The sequence below is a fragment of the Stenella coeruleoalba genome (genome assembly GCF_951394435.1).
Source record: "Stenella coeruleoalba genome assembly, chromosome: 17".
NCBI lineage: Eukaryota > Metazoa > Chordata > Mammalia > Artiodactyla > Delphinidae > Stenella > Stenella coeruleoalba.
Window position 1 is genome coordinate 67,827,439 of NC_137163.1, and position 14,612 is coordinate 67,842,050.

Consider the following 14,612-nt stretch of genomic DNA (forward strand, 5'->3'; position numbering starts at 1 on the left):
GTTCACTGTTCAGGGACTCCCCTTCAGGAGCAATGCATTTGGCTGTTAACAGGTGATGGAAGAAGTGAGATTGTTAGATGTAAATTGTCATCACTCCTTCTCCTTACTTTGTGATGTATCTGACTATAAACTTTCCCATCCTATTTCTAATACCCTACTTACCCTCATGATATGTGATATGACAGGGAGAGGCATGAAGTCCCACCATGGGCTTACGGTGCCTTGTTTAATTGTTCATTTATTTGATACCCCTGAGAATTTTTCATCCTCAGAGCAATGCACTATAGTAAGATAAAGGATGGGCTAAGGTTTGCCTTTATTCTGAGAAGTAGGAGGAGCCTTAACCTTGGGTGAAGCACTTCCTCTAAACTGAAGGTAATGCCTTAAATGGACTCAGTTGTGAGCCATCACTAGGCAAGGCTCTGCAGCTGAGAGAATGAGGCTTGGAGATTTTGGACAACATAGGCAGTTTGAATTTTATTCCTAACCCTACTAGTTGGATAGCTTGTGGTTTTAAATTCAGTGATGACTATATTTTTCTCCTCTATCCAGAGCCAAGTCCAAGAAAGATAAGTATTCCTACTCTTTCTTTTCACAAGGCATTCTTTCTGGCCATCCTTTCACTGAGGTGGTTAAGACCTTCTGTTGGTGTCTCTGATTCGAATGTTCCCCTTGTTCAGATTCTAGGACATCAGCGATTACCCAGATGTCCTCAATCAGGGTGGCCACTGCTTCAGTGTTATCTCAGCATTTTCGACCTGTTAGGATTTCCCCTACTTTATTGCCAGCCTACCAATGCATATTAAAAGATACACTGCACACACATACAAATTTCATTACTGCTAAAGTTTTTTACTGAAAGGAGATTTCAAGATATTTAGCCCAACAAGTTATTCTGGCAGATTCCCACGTGAATCTCATGCACACTCAAATTTCAAAACCACTAAGCTATTGTATACCAGTGACTCTCAGTCAACGGGGACACAAATCTTCATTTCAAGTATTCAAGTCCTTCCATACCGTCTTCTCTGATAGTTCCAGCTAAACACAACTCCCTGACCGGTTTTCAGGGAAGGGTTATTAAAGGCAACATTAGGGGTGAGGGTTGAAGGGTGCCTGATCAGCTCATGGACATTCATCTGATTGGTTGGTGGTGAGGTAATGGGGTGGTATTTCGGGGGTCGACATCATTAACCTTCTGGTTCCAACCAGTCTGGGGTCCACATGCTTGTAGTCAGCATGCAGTTAACTTCTTCTACCTGGTAGGGGTTTTGGTGTCAGCAAAACAACTCAACAATATGGCTCAGGATATTATCTATAGCTCTTGATGAGGAACTAAATGTCCTTGACTTCGTTTTATAGCTAAACTACTGTTATTTCATCTTGCTTGACTGTTCCCTTTCGTTTCTGTATTTTTTACTTCACTGATTAAATTTGCTCTTCAGAACTAGGGGAAGGCCTAGGAGACTAAAGCTTTTCTACAAACAAGAGGTGGAGGACATGGGGTTCTGTCCCTGGGAAGGCCCCACAGCATCCTGCTTGATCTCATTTTCTGTGTAATTTATAAACATTGATCACATGCTACCTTATATCACGATAATAATATAAGGCATTACTTATGTCTTATATACCCATCTAGATTATACATCTTTATACTAGATTATATATGCTCTATACTCACTTCCTTTTTCTTCCCCACCAGGGACTTGCATGGAATAATTGCTACACAGATATGTGTTGAATGAACGATTTGTTCTCCATTACGGTAACAGTTTGCTCAGATTAAGTCCTATTCTTAAATATCACAAGAAGGACTTGTCAAACACTGATTTGACAATGATATATAGAAAGTCCTTGAAACATAGTGAAGATAATATCTTACTGTAAGAAATTAACTTACTGGCAGGGTTACATTTTATTTCTTTTTCCTCTCTGACCTGTGCTAATGAGAGAATAGGAAATTTTCAAGCCTTACAATGGAAGCCAATTTCAGAAATTTAAAACATAGCAGTTTACAAAAAGCCAATTTCATTTCAGTTCAGCAGATATTTCTTGATCATTCATTACCGATGAGACACCATGGTAGGCATTGAACTTCTTGAGAAAATTTCTGTTACAAAGTGAAGTACAACAGTAAGGCTTTTGCAGACTATATTTTTCTTTTCTCTCCTGTTAAAATAACTGTAGCAACAACAAAAGAAAAAAAAAAAAGAAGAAGAAGAAGAAAGTCATCACTTCTGCTTCTGCTTAATGTTAATCCAAGAGTGAAGTCTAAATCTTCATGTCCTAGGCAAACTGCCATAGGAAGCTTCTTCATGTTCTGAGTATTTTATATTGCAACTATAAACCATGACCAAAGAAGGGAGACTCCATTTAGCTCTCTAGAGTATTCCCTGCCAAGTTGTCTCTTATTTATTGCTTTTTAATGAAATTTTTCATGTACATCAAAACACAATCTTTCAACAAAGGAAGTACAGCTCTGAGACCTTTATAATATAGAATCTACGTGCGAACAGTAATTTTTCTAGATGGGATTACTTAATGGTTTTCTTTGTGCTCGGGCATGAGATTTTTTTTGTTTAATAAGTGAATATCCTATTATTCTTCCACAAGATAGTTTTCAGAAAAATCAGCAAATATTTTAAACCGTCCTATTTTTCTTGCAAATACGAGATGACTCTTGGCTATTGAGTTCCATGAATCTTCTCCTCTGAAAGCACCCACGGTTTTTTAAGCTGCCACCAAAATTAAAGGGATGTTTTAGAGAATGGTATTTAGGAAAAAAAGAAGGAATGTCAATATGTGTTTTCCCAGCTGCGAAGACTTTGCTTAGTATTAAATAACAGTAAATTTAATTATTCTATTGGTTTTCCTTATCTCATTCCTAAAAGTAGCCCAAATAAGTAAAATTATTGTTATTGTGCAACATGCTTTTGGTTACAAGTAGGAGACAACTGACTCAAACTGGCCCACACAATAAAGAAAAATTGTACACTGTATAACAGGAAGTCCAGAGATAGGACAAGCTTGAAGGTTGGTTGATTCTACAAGATCACTGAAGACCCAGCTTCTTTCTGTCTCTTCTCCCAACAGTCCACAGAATCTGCTTCACCCCAAAGTTCACTCCCTTCTTAATTACAGGCTGCCAGTGCCAAGCAGGGTTACACATTGCTTATGTTCAATAAGAGAGTGAATCTTCTTTTTCCCTCAACCTTGGAATATCAGTCCTTCCCTTAAACCTGATTGGGTCCATTTATAGCACCTGTCCATCTCCAGACTATCAAAAGTGTCCAGGGGATATCCATCCTCTGACTGGCTGATCAAGACTCATTCCTGAAACGGGGTGAAGGTGTGTATCTGAGCAAACCAGTCCTGTTAGGGTTTAAGGAAAGGAAAATGGATTTAAGAGCGGCAGTCAAAAGCATCCACTATAGTCATCTACTCTGGTACCTTGTAAAGGGCAACATTAGAAATCCTTTTCTACATCCAGGTAAATTGTGTCTTTATTGAAAAATTGAACATGTGTAGCCTGTACCAATAGAGAGGACATCTCTACAAGACTATCTCTGAAATTATTTTCCTTTTTTATTTTATATAAATCGCTGTTGTAGAAAATGAGATGACCTAATATGTGCATTTCTGAGATGCCAAAGAGCTGCCTGAGAAGAAAGGAAATAGTCCCAAATTAAGAAACTGATCAACAATTAGAATCAAATACCTGTGAAAATGTCAAGAAATAAAAGCACCAACAACGACCAAAGAAAGTTAAATAGATCCGCAACTAAATCGTGGTTTGTTTCTGATATTTACAGTGAAACACACTTAGCAAAGCATCTGCTTTCAGCTTGTTAGGTTCTAAAGGATGAGAAAAATATTTTCCTGTAGCGGTAATAACAGTAGCTAATGCGCTGAGAGGCTATGTTAAGTTAGGCGTTTCCCAGACAGTATCTCACAGAAACTGTGAGCGTAAGCCCATCACGACAGGAACTGCTATATTCCTAGCATCCACCACTGTGTCTGGCACATAATGAAACCTTAATAAGTGTGGCCAAATGAAATAATTCTCCCAAAAACCTTATGCAACAAAATTGTAGTGTTTCCCCAATTAAGGATTAGGCAGCATTGGCTCTAAATGTTTACACAATTTGGTCAAGTGGTGGAGCCCTGATTGGAATCCAACCTTATTCTTTTTCTTCCCTAAATGAACAAGGAACTGGTTCAGAGAAGATAAATCCAGTGACTTGGAGACAGGACAGTGACTTGGAGACAGGAATGAAAAACTGAAGTATTTGAAGTTTATGTGTTCTTAATACTGGTGCATTTGCTGGGTTCAAAAAAGACACATTCCAGATACATCAGATGATAGAAGTTTATCATAAGGAAGCACGAGGGAAAGGGGGGACTGTTTCCAACCCATGTCCCTGGGACCAAACGATCATTCACGAAGGGCTGTGTGTCAAGTGCCTGTGCTCCCTGCTTGAGGACTTTGCCAGTGTGGCCACTTGGCTGTTCCCTGGATCTGGTGCCCCTGCTCCAGATCCTGCAAACTAACTGGTCCTTTTCTTTATGTCTCAAGCGCACACTCCCCAAGATGGGATCTGACTGCATCGACTGTCAGTCACCGGCCATAGAGTGAGCCCAAATGGGCAGGACTTACTTGTCATTCCACCTTGCTGTCCACGGACTGTCTTTAAGTTGGGTCTCAGATTAGGTGTGGTCCCAAGGGAAGCAGTTACACGAAACCAAGCAGAGGACAGACTACACACAGCTCACACATTCTGAGGCTGCTCAGCAGGTCTGCTACAAGTAGTTTCCTCTTGAGAATCTTATTCATTCTTCCACTCAACAGATTAGAACAGGAGAGAACATGAAGGATTTGAGTGGATGCCATCAGGAACCCTCAAAATGTAAATATCGGATAAAGCGAAGAAATGCTGAAAATGACAAAATGTAATGATAACATCAAACATCTACAATATCTCTGACCCTGTGTCAGGTATTACTCTAAGCACTTGACTTGAATACTCATTAAACCCTCACTCATTTAATAGTCCATGAATTAGGTACGAGTCTCCCCAATCTGGAGAGAGAGGGACTGAGGCACAGAGACGTGAAAAACCTTGCCTGAGACCACACAGACTGTGCTGGCAACTTGCCTGCAGAGTGTGGGATGCTGCCACCATGTCATTGGTTTTAGTGGATAACTGAGCTTTGGAGGAAGAAAGAAGAGGAAACTTCCGGGTGCCAAACATTTGGGGAGGGGGGAAGCTACAGTGAAAAGAAAAAGCTGATGCCTTGAGGTCTGGGAGTCAGGACTTTGCAAAGCGGCCCTCAAGCTGATGCTGGGGTTCCAGTGCCCACAGTGGGCAGGAGTGGGGAGCTAGAAGCAAGTCTGTGTAAAGCTTGCTTTTCTCAAAGCACTTTTCTCGAACTGTGGAGAAAAACTTCCCACTCAGCTGGAAGAAGCTGAGGGAGATTTTACTTTCCTAGGGATGTGGGGGATAGGAGGCACCTCTGGAAAGCAGATACCCTGGGCCTTTACCATGCGTGGGTGTGAGCTCCTTCACCCTCTGCATGATAGAGGAATTTCGAGTAAGACAAAAAAACTGGCCCTGGACCCCTCAAGACCAGCTCCAAACCACTCTGTAGAGATACTCACACAACGCAGGATTTCCACAAATAGATTACAATGTATTGAATTCCTGCTTATATGGAGTTTAAAGCTTAGTGGAGAGATGTAGACATTAAATAATTATGGTGAATGTAATAGGAAATGTATAAGGTAATGGGAGAATACAGGAAAGAACAAGGTGACTGAAATTTTCTGGATATCAAAGAATAGCTCCATGAGGACATAATGGTTAAGCTGCCATCTTCAGAGTATGTATTAATATTAGTCTGCTGGGGCTTTGGTGACAAAGTTCACAGACTGGGTCACTTCAGCCACAGCAACTCATTTCCTCACAGTCCTAGAGCAGGAAGTCTGAGATCAGGGGGTCTGTGGGTGTGGTCTCTTCTGAGGCCTTCTTCTCCTGTGTCTTTACAAGCTCTGAGGAAGTCTGAGAGCAGGAAGTCTGAGATCAGGGGGTCTGTGGGTGTGGTCTCTTCTGAGGCCTTCTTCTCCTGTGTCTTTACATGCTCCTCTGCCTGTGAGTGTCTGTGCCCAAATTTCGTCTCTGAAAAGGACACCAATTGTATTGGATGAGGCCCCACCCTAATGACCTCATTTTAACTTAATTACCTCTTCAAAGACCCTATCTCAAAATACACTCATATTCTGACATACTGGGGGTTAGGACTTCAAGATATGAGTTTTGAGGAGAGATCCACACTTAGACGTGCAACAACAATGCCAGATGATTTTCACAAACATGGAATGAAGGAGGAGGAAAAATGTGGGAGAGAGAGGGGTGGAGAAAAAATATTTTTAAATCTTTTTCAAGGGAGGAAAATACCAAGACATTAATTCTAGACATGAAAGAAGAGGTATTTGTTAAGGTGGGTTTTTTTCGAATTTTATTTTATTTTATACAGCAGGTTCTTATTAGTTATCTATTTTATACATATTAGTGTATATATGTCAATCCCAATCTCCCAGTTCATCCCACCCCCCCCACCCCCCTGCTGCTTTCTCCCCTTGGTGTCCATACGTTTGTTCTCTACATCTGTGCCTCTATTTCTGTTAAGGTTTTTTTTAATTTATATAAACACTGAAGAAATAGAAATAAGATGCGTAGCTCACAAACCAATAGATACGAAAAAATTGGCAAAGAAAATTGGTTAACTCTAAGAAAGGCAGAAAAGGAAGAAAATGGCAACAAGAACTTATAACAAAACAAAAAATTGTAAGATTAAAACCACACATGTTAGGTATGATAATTAATGTGAACAAGTACAATTCTCCAGCTAAAAGTCAAAGTTCTTTATGGATTTTAAAAATTTAATCTAGCATTATGACGTTTGCAAGAGACACATCTGGGGGAAAAGCATAAGAAAGAGATGGGCAAAATTTTGCCAGCTAAACAGAAAGAAAGCATGAGTGGCAATCAGGGAAATTGGAATTAGGGAAAATGGAATTCAAGGCAAAGCCTATTTAAATGAGCCAAAGAATGATTTTTCTAAGGCTATTTTGTTTGAATAAAAGTTTCATTCCATTCAGAAGATGTAGTAGTTATGAGCTTATACATAACTATGTATCATCAAAATACATGTTATACATTAATATATAACATATAACTATATATACATCAAAATACATATATATTTATATATAATAAACATGATTGAGCAATAAAAACAAAATGATTCTTTAAAAGACCAATAAAATAAATTTTGCAAAATCTGATTGAGGAATTTTTTAAAAACCCACAGATACCATTAGGACATAAAAAGGGGACAAAGCTACAGATAAAGAAAGATATATGTCTTAAATTGTAAGACTTTTTAATAGTTTAATATATTTTATAAAAATAAGTGGATGGTTTTCTGGGAAATGTGAATTACCAAAAGCCCAGAAGAGAACCGAACACACCATTATCCACAAAAGAATTTAAAAGATATCTAACCCCCAACCACCAGAAAAAAACAAAAACAAAAAAAAGGAAGAGGAGGCCTCACCTTCAAAGATTTTATGAATATATTCTACAAAACAATCAGAAGCATAACTTCTGTGTCATTCAAATTGTCAGAGCATATTACAATGGTAAAAAAATCTCTAATTAGTCCCATGAAGTAAGCATAATGTTGATACCAAAATCAGACAAAAGTGATTCAAAAAGAACATGATGCTTTAAAGTTGGATTTTTAAAAGCTTCCCTTACGAATATAGGTATAAAACTCTGAAATAAAATATGATCATATGGAATCCAGTTGTTTATTTAAAAGGAGCATTTTAAAACCAAATTAAGTGAAATATAGCATTTAAAATGAATTAAGTGAAAAGTAAAAGCAAGTTAGTATTATAGTGTTATAAAACAAATCACTGTGTGTGTGTGCACGCGCACACACGCGTGCATGTGTAAATGCAAAGAGTCTGGCGCGAATCCCAGGAAACTGTTAATAATGGCTACTAGGGGCAGATGGGAGGTTTGGGCTGGAAGAGAACTGGGAGAGGAACTTTATTATTTCACATCCCGTGTAATATTTTAATTTTTATAAACGTGGATTCATAAACTAGCTCTGTAACTTACAAAGAAATGTAGAGTTTGATAATAGAATTGTGAAAGGTCATGCCAGGAGCTAGAGGAAAAATCCGGAGCTTCACATTTATGTCTTTCAAAAGGAGGCTGAGGAGGAGGACTCTCAGGTTGTCCAAACACAGATGTTCTTCCGTAGGTGTGGTCAAGGCATAGCGATGACTACAACTGGCGTCAAACTCCAACCACACAGTCTTAGGTGTTATGCTTAGTGACTAAGTCAGAGGAAGACAAATACTGTGTGTTTTCACTTATATGTGGAATCTAAAATATATATATATAACAAAACAGAAAAAGACTCGTAGATTCAGAGAACAAACTAGTGGTTACCAGAGGGGAGAGAAGTAGGGGGAGGGGAGAAATAGGTGAAGGGGGTTAAGAGGAACGAACTGCTAGTTAGAAAATAAGCCACAGGGATGTAATGTACAGCACAGGGAAAATAGTCAATATTTTATAAGAACTTTGGTGTGTAATCTATAAAAATATTGAATCGCTGTGTTGTACACCTGAAACTAATAAGTCCATTATACTTAGAAAAGTTAAAAAATATATATATAATTAAATTTAAAAATAAAATGAAAAGGCAGGTGGGAGTTCACCCCTCACTCCTGTAACAAGGACTCTGAGACCCAGACAGATGGTAACAAGTTTGAGATGGTATTCTCTTGCTGAATTCTCTTCTCTAGGAGTATACATTCTCATTAGACATTTAAGAATAGTTTTTCAATTGATTAAATTTTTTTAATGTGGTTGCTACGGCACAGAAGGTTTAGTCGTCAAATTTACAACCAGACTTGATGCTAGCATGATAGCAACATAACCTCATTTGTCCTGTAAGACAAGGGGACAAAATACCAGTATATCATGAGTGGATACATATTAATAATTACTGGGACATTAGTTATCTAGGATACCCTGCCGCCTCTGTACTACATCCTTAAACTGTACTTAAAAACATCTGCAGTCTTTCTCTGACAACTTTATATAGGCCGAGTCAGAAATATCTGATTTACCCTCGTCTTAATCCCAAAGGGTAACCAAGTGGTCTTAAAATGATGTTGTCACGTAGTGGTTGAAAAAACTGATAAATTATAAAGGAAGCCTCAGTTCACCTTCTATGATAGTTGTGCACAGCTAGTTTTTCTAAGTTCCAGTAGCTACTTCACTACCTGAAAACTTCCTGTTTGTGGTCCTGAATTATTATTCGGCACTTCGAAAAAGACTAGCTATCAGATCTAGGGAGAGTAAGCTTTCTGTTTGGTAAATCACATGGGGCGTTTGGAAGGCATTTGGTTTTCCATGCTGAATAAAGAGCTCTTGGGTTTTGGTTACTGGCTAGTCTACCAATATAATTTATAGGCTTACAAAAAAGTATGGCATTTCATGGGCTTTCCTAAATAGCTTTCCTTATTCTCTGCTCTTTGATAAGTAACCAAATGGTAACATTTCTCAAGTCACACCTGAAAATTTCTACAAGCTGAGATGAAGAGAACTTTTTGTGATAAAAATGACAAAGCTGGGTTTGAACAATCACTTTCAGGGTTAAATAATCCCAGGGGTGGTCCCCTTTTACCTTACACTCACAGAGGAGGACCCAATTGCCAGGTTGAATTATCTATCATCTTAAAAAAAAAACAACAAAAAAAGAATCTGCCCATGGCTGTGAAACAACCACAGATTGCTTTCTTTGCGCTCTTGAGGAGCTGACAGGGCCCCAGATGGAGGTGTTTTTCAGCAAGCTGTCAAGTGATCCATCCCTCAGAAACAACCGTATCACCCATAGGAGTTGTTTCTCTTTGCCAAGAATTATGTTGGTTCAGGTGGGAGAGGCCAGGATATGATGAATCCAGGAAAAACAAAGGCCAGAGACATGTGTAAACAGAAATGAAAAAAAGAAAAGGTGTAATTACGTTTAAATTCCGAAAGTCATTTTTTGGAGTTGTTTTACAGGGATTCAATTTTTTTCCTTTCCTTCTACTTTTTAATTCTTTCCAGAAAAGTGGGCTTTGTGACGTGGATAGTGAGAGGTGGCTTTGTGTGATTTTTGAGGAAATCAAAGCTACAAAGCCATATTGAATAGGAGTACCTAAAACATACTAAATTATCATCAGCAAGCCAGGGGTCTTTTAATTCATAGGCCTAAGGAAGGTGTAACGGGATCATTTGAAAGAGTACAGCTAAAGTGATTGGAAATGGACACACAACCCTTACGAATGACTGTCCAACACATCTGGAAGTCTCCCTTGGGCTCTGATGTCCTCCATATTAATCTCACCTAGCCTTCGAGACTGCTATTCATCTAAGTGGTAAAACCATTGGAAAAGCATGCAAATTCTATTCTTATTCTGATACAACTTTGAGGCTGGAGAGAGAAGTTGTGACTGAACTGCTAGAGGTTTTTTTTTGTGCTTTATATATATACGTGGTATTAATAACATTCTTCTTTATCTGCAGTCATTGTTAAATGCCATAGAGGATGATGAAAAATATGCATTCCCCTTGTACTTAGTTTTTCCTTACGTTTCCTCTGGAAGCCAATTATTCTCAATGATCTCCTTTATACAGTCTGCTAATAAATATTTAATAAGTATATACTCCATGCAAAGCACGTGGAACAGTTGTGATTATTTTTTTACTATGATAAATGAATTTCTTTTTTATGGACGTATAGGTGATTTACAATGTGTTAGCTTCAGGTGTACAGCACAGTGCTTCAGTTATACATATATAGTTGTGATTATTATATACCAGAGCCTCATGACATAATTAGAAAATGATAATGCCTGTCTGGCACACCTGGGGGAGCAGTCACCACCACAGAGAACTCTCTGATGGAAAGCATGACACCTCCAGTCTTCTTAGGCAATTCAGAATCTATAAAGAGTGTTCAAATATTCAACTGTGGTAAAATTTTAATGGCTGTAAAAATTGATTTTAAATTTTTATCACTTTAAGAATATTGCATAAACCATAATAGAACATGAAAAAGAACACATTTATATGTATAAATGAATCACTTCGCTGTACACCAGAAACCAACACATTGTAAATCAACTATACTTCAATAAAAAATAAATTAAGAAAAATAAGAATAAAAAAATAAAAAATTTTACAGCCATCAGCATCTCATGGCACACCCACAAATAATTGGGGGCCCTCCATATACCAGTTGGGAAGCTCTATACTTGAGAAATAAAATGCCCCATAGAGATGGGCTTATCTTTACTGTCCTCAACGTGGGAAGAATCCAAACCAGAAATGTTCTGCTGTGTATGGATTTCACAGGTTCTCTCATCAAAAGTCACATTATTTTTCAGCATTAAGTTAAATTTAAAAAGTAGTTTTGGGGCTTCCGTGGTGGCACAGTGGTTAAGAATCCGCCTGCCAATGCAGGAGACACGGGTTCGAGCCCTGGTCTGGGAAGATCCCACGTGCCGCGGAGCAACTAAGCCCGTGCACCACAACTACTGAGCCTGTGCTCTAGAGCCTGTGAGCCACAACTACTGAGCCCGCGTGCCACAACTACTGAAGCCCATGCTTCTACAGCCCATGCTTCACAACAAGAGAAGCCCGCACACCACCATGAAGAGCAGACCCTGCTTGCCGCAACTAGAGAAAGCCCGTGTGCGGCCATGAAGACCCAACACAGCCAAAAATAAATTAATTAATTAATTGAAAAAATAAAAAGTAGTTTGTTTGGTTTTTTTCCCCTGTCATCAGGAGTTTTCGTTCTTGGTATCTGCTTTGAGACACCATGAGCATTCTTGTCCTGTTGCCACTGTTCCTGTGTTTTTGGGCTTTCTCTGCTTGAGTGTCAGTTTGTAATCTTCAAAAGCTGATGAAAAAATGAATAGTGTTCAGACAGAGAATAAAAGACCAATACAATCAGAGAATAACAAGGACAGGGTAAAATTCCTGCTGGCCAGTCCAAAGTTTTGCTGTTTTTCTTAAATGCAGAGGCAGTTTTTTAAAAGGTAAGAAGATAGAGATGGTTATATCTTTATTTTTGAAAGGTAAATATCACCGTTGTTTTCCTTTTCTTATAGTGATAAGGTGATAAGACTTATTCCCAATACAGAAGAGGAAGCATATGCACTGAAGAAAATATACCAGCAACTGAAGGTAAGCGAGTGTCCACTCACTTATCATTATGCTCATAATGTGTTTACAGGGTTTTGCTGACTAGAGTTGAATAATTGGACTTCATAGTCAAGGGAAGAAAATGATAAGAGATAGCTTGAAAGTGCCTTTAAAGGATAGTTAAGGTTACTCAAAATATTATATATCTGACCAATTGTCTATTTACTAGTTCATTTATTTTCCATCTCCCTTAGTAGAATGTAAGCTTCATGAGAGAGCTTGTCTATTTTTGATCATTGCTCTGTTCTCAGTGAGTGTCTTGAATATCCTAGGAGCTCAGTAAAATTTTTTTAACAAATGGATTTAGTTTGTAATTTTCCAAAGCTTCACTTCTCCTCCTTGAAATCTCCCTGCTGATCATCTAGACACTTTCCTTCTAATTAAAACTTCAAGCAGACTTGAGGAAAAGAAAGCTAGAAATTCAAGTTAATTAATTTTGCTATGTTTCAGTGAGTCCGATAAGAGACTTTTGTTGGCAAAGGTTAAAGGGCTTTGATTATTCAATCTTTGATGAATGCTATGGTTTTTAGAGTTAGAGGGTTTCTCATCTCCCCATTACTACAATATAATTGACTGTTAACTTCAGCTAAAAGCTAAAAGCGTATGATGAGAAATGTTGTGATGGGCTCTCTTCCATGCCTACCAAGAACAGAAGCATCCCATGAAGTTTGTGGTGGTTTAGCTTCATTTTAATGGACAGCAAAGGAGACTTGCAAGGGAGGCCTCATTAATCTTCAGTGTGGGATAGACAAGCAAGTGTCCTAGGACTGCCATACAGTTCTACCTGGAGACGGTGTTAGGGGGATGACAGAGGAGGGATGACAGAATCAGTGGCTCCTGGACATATTTATAATTATCAGACTTTTGGTCTTTTGTTTTTGCTTTGATGTTTCTCTTTGACATCTTCCCTTCAGATATTGAATTTATTTGCAAATGAGGTTTTGAACTTTTATTGATTTCCTTTCTTCTTCCTCATCTGCAGCCCCTACACATGCAGTGTCCTGTTTAAGCTTGGGGGTCCCATGAGAAGGGGTCAGAGTGAGGATGCAGGAGCTTATTCCAAACTGTGGTGATTTTATCCAATAGCGGAGAGACTGCGCTCACCAGGCATTGCCTAAACCTCCTCTCCCCCTCAAAGGAATCCCTGCTCTGGGTACTGACATTGACCTTCCGCTGGTCACATATGATCATCAACCCCATTATAGCCTTTTCAGCAGCGATACCTGAACACTCTCTGAATAACCCACTAGGGACTCAAAAGTTACACAAAAACAAAGCAAGTTTCAAGCAGAAGTTTCTGGCTCCATTGTGTTGTAGGAATATCACTGGAAAAAAACAATAGTCCCTTTACATCTTAGAGTGCAGTATTCCAAGGAACAAATATTCTGAACCAAATATTGGAAAACGTGATTTGTCAAAGGACTTTTCTCCCAATGTGTGAATATATTTACATGGTGAGCCTTACAAAGTTATAAAAATGAAATTGCATAGTTCTGTATGCAGTGATCACTTACCATTATCAAAAGCAATAAGATTGGGCTTCCCTGGTGGCGCAGTGGTTGAGAGTCCGCCTGCCGATGCAGGGGACACGGGTTCGTGCCCTGGTCCGGGAAGATCCCACATGCCGCGGAGTGGCTGGGCCCGTGAGCCATGGCCGCTGAGCCTGCGCGTCCGGAGCCTGTGCTCCGCAACGGGAGAGGCCACAGCAGTGAGAGGCCCGCGTACCGCAAAAAAAAAAAAAAAAAGAAAAAAGCAATAAGATTACATCAGTGAGAACCGTGGGGATAACTTATAAACTCATCAGTCATTGTAGATGGAACCGAGAGATGTTGAGCATAGACAGGATGCTGGACCCTAATGACAGTACATTTACATTGTGCCCTTTTTGTACTTAAAAATGCTTCTGCCTATTGTTTCCATTTGGTCCTTAAAGAAAGGGCTAGGGGAGGAAACAGTTTGTATGCAAAGGAGCTTAGAAGATAACTGAGAGAAGAGGGGAGGGACTGGTGAGGAAAGAGGGGAGCAGAGTAAGGGGGGATGGGGAGTTGATATTCCAGTGTTGACGGTGTTCTGGTGAGTCCACGTCACAATTACATCCAGCCCCTTGCAGTCAATTCATGCCAGTCACAGTGCTAAGTGCTTTCTATGAATGGCCTCATTTTAACGGCCCTATGAATTGGGTACTATCATTACTGCTATCTTACAGATAGAGAAACTGGGAGAGACAGACAGAGGCTAAGGAACTTGCCCCAGGTCACAGTGCAGAATTGGAACACA

General features: G+C 39.1%; 1 protein-coding gene across 4 annotated transcripts in view; it reads left to right on the forward strand.

Moving 5' to 3' along the window:
• CPA6 (carboxypeptidase A6) overlaps positions 1-14,612 on the forward strand; it is a 263,617-nt gene that overhangs the window by 93,251 nt on the left and 155,754 nt on the right. For 3 of the 4 annotated variants that reach the window (XM_079901245.1, XM_079901246.1, XM_079901248.1), the window contains exon 2: positions 12,242-12,317. In XM_079901245.1, the coding sequence (XP_079757371.1) occupies positions 12,242-12,317 (76 nt within the window). The remainder of the gene's footprint in view (positions 1-12,241; positions 12,318-14,612) is intronic. The other variant, XM_079901247.1, reaches the window with a different exon arrangement.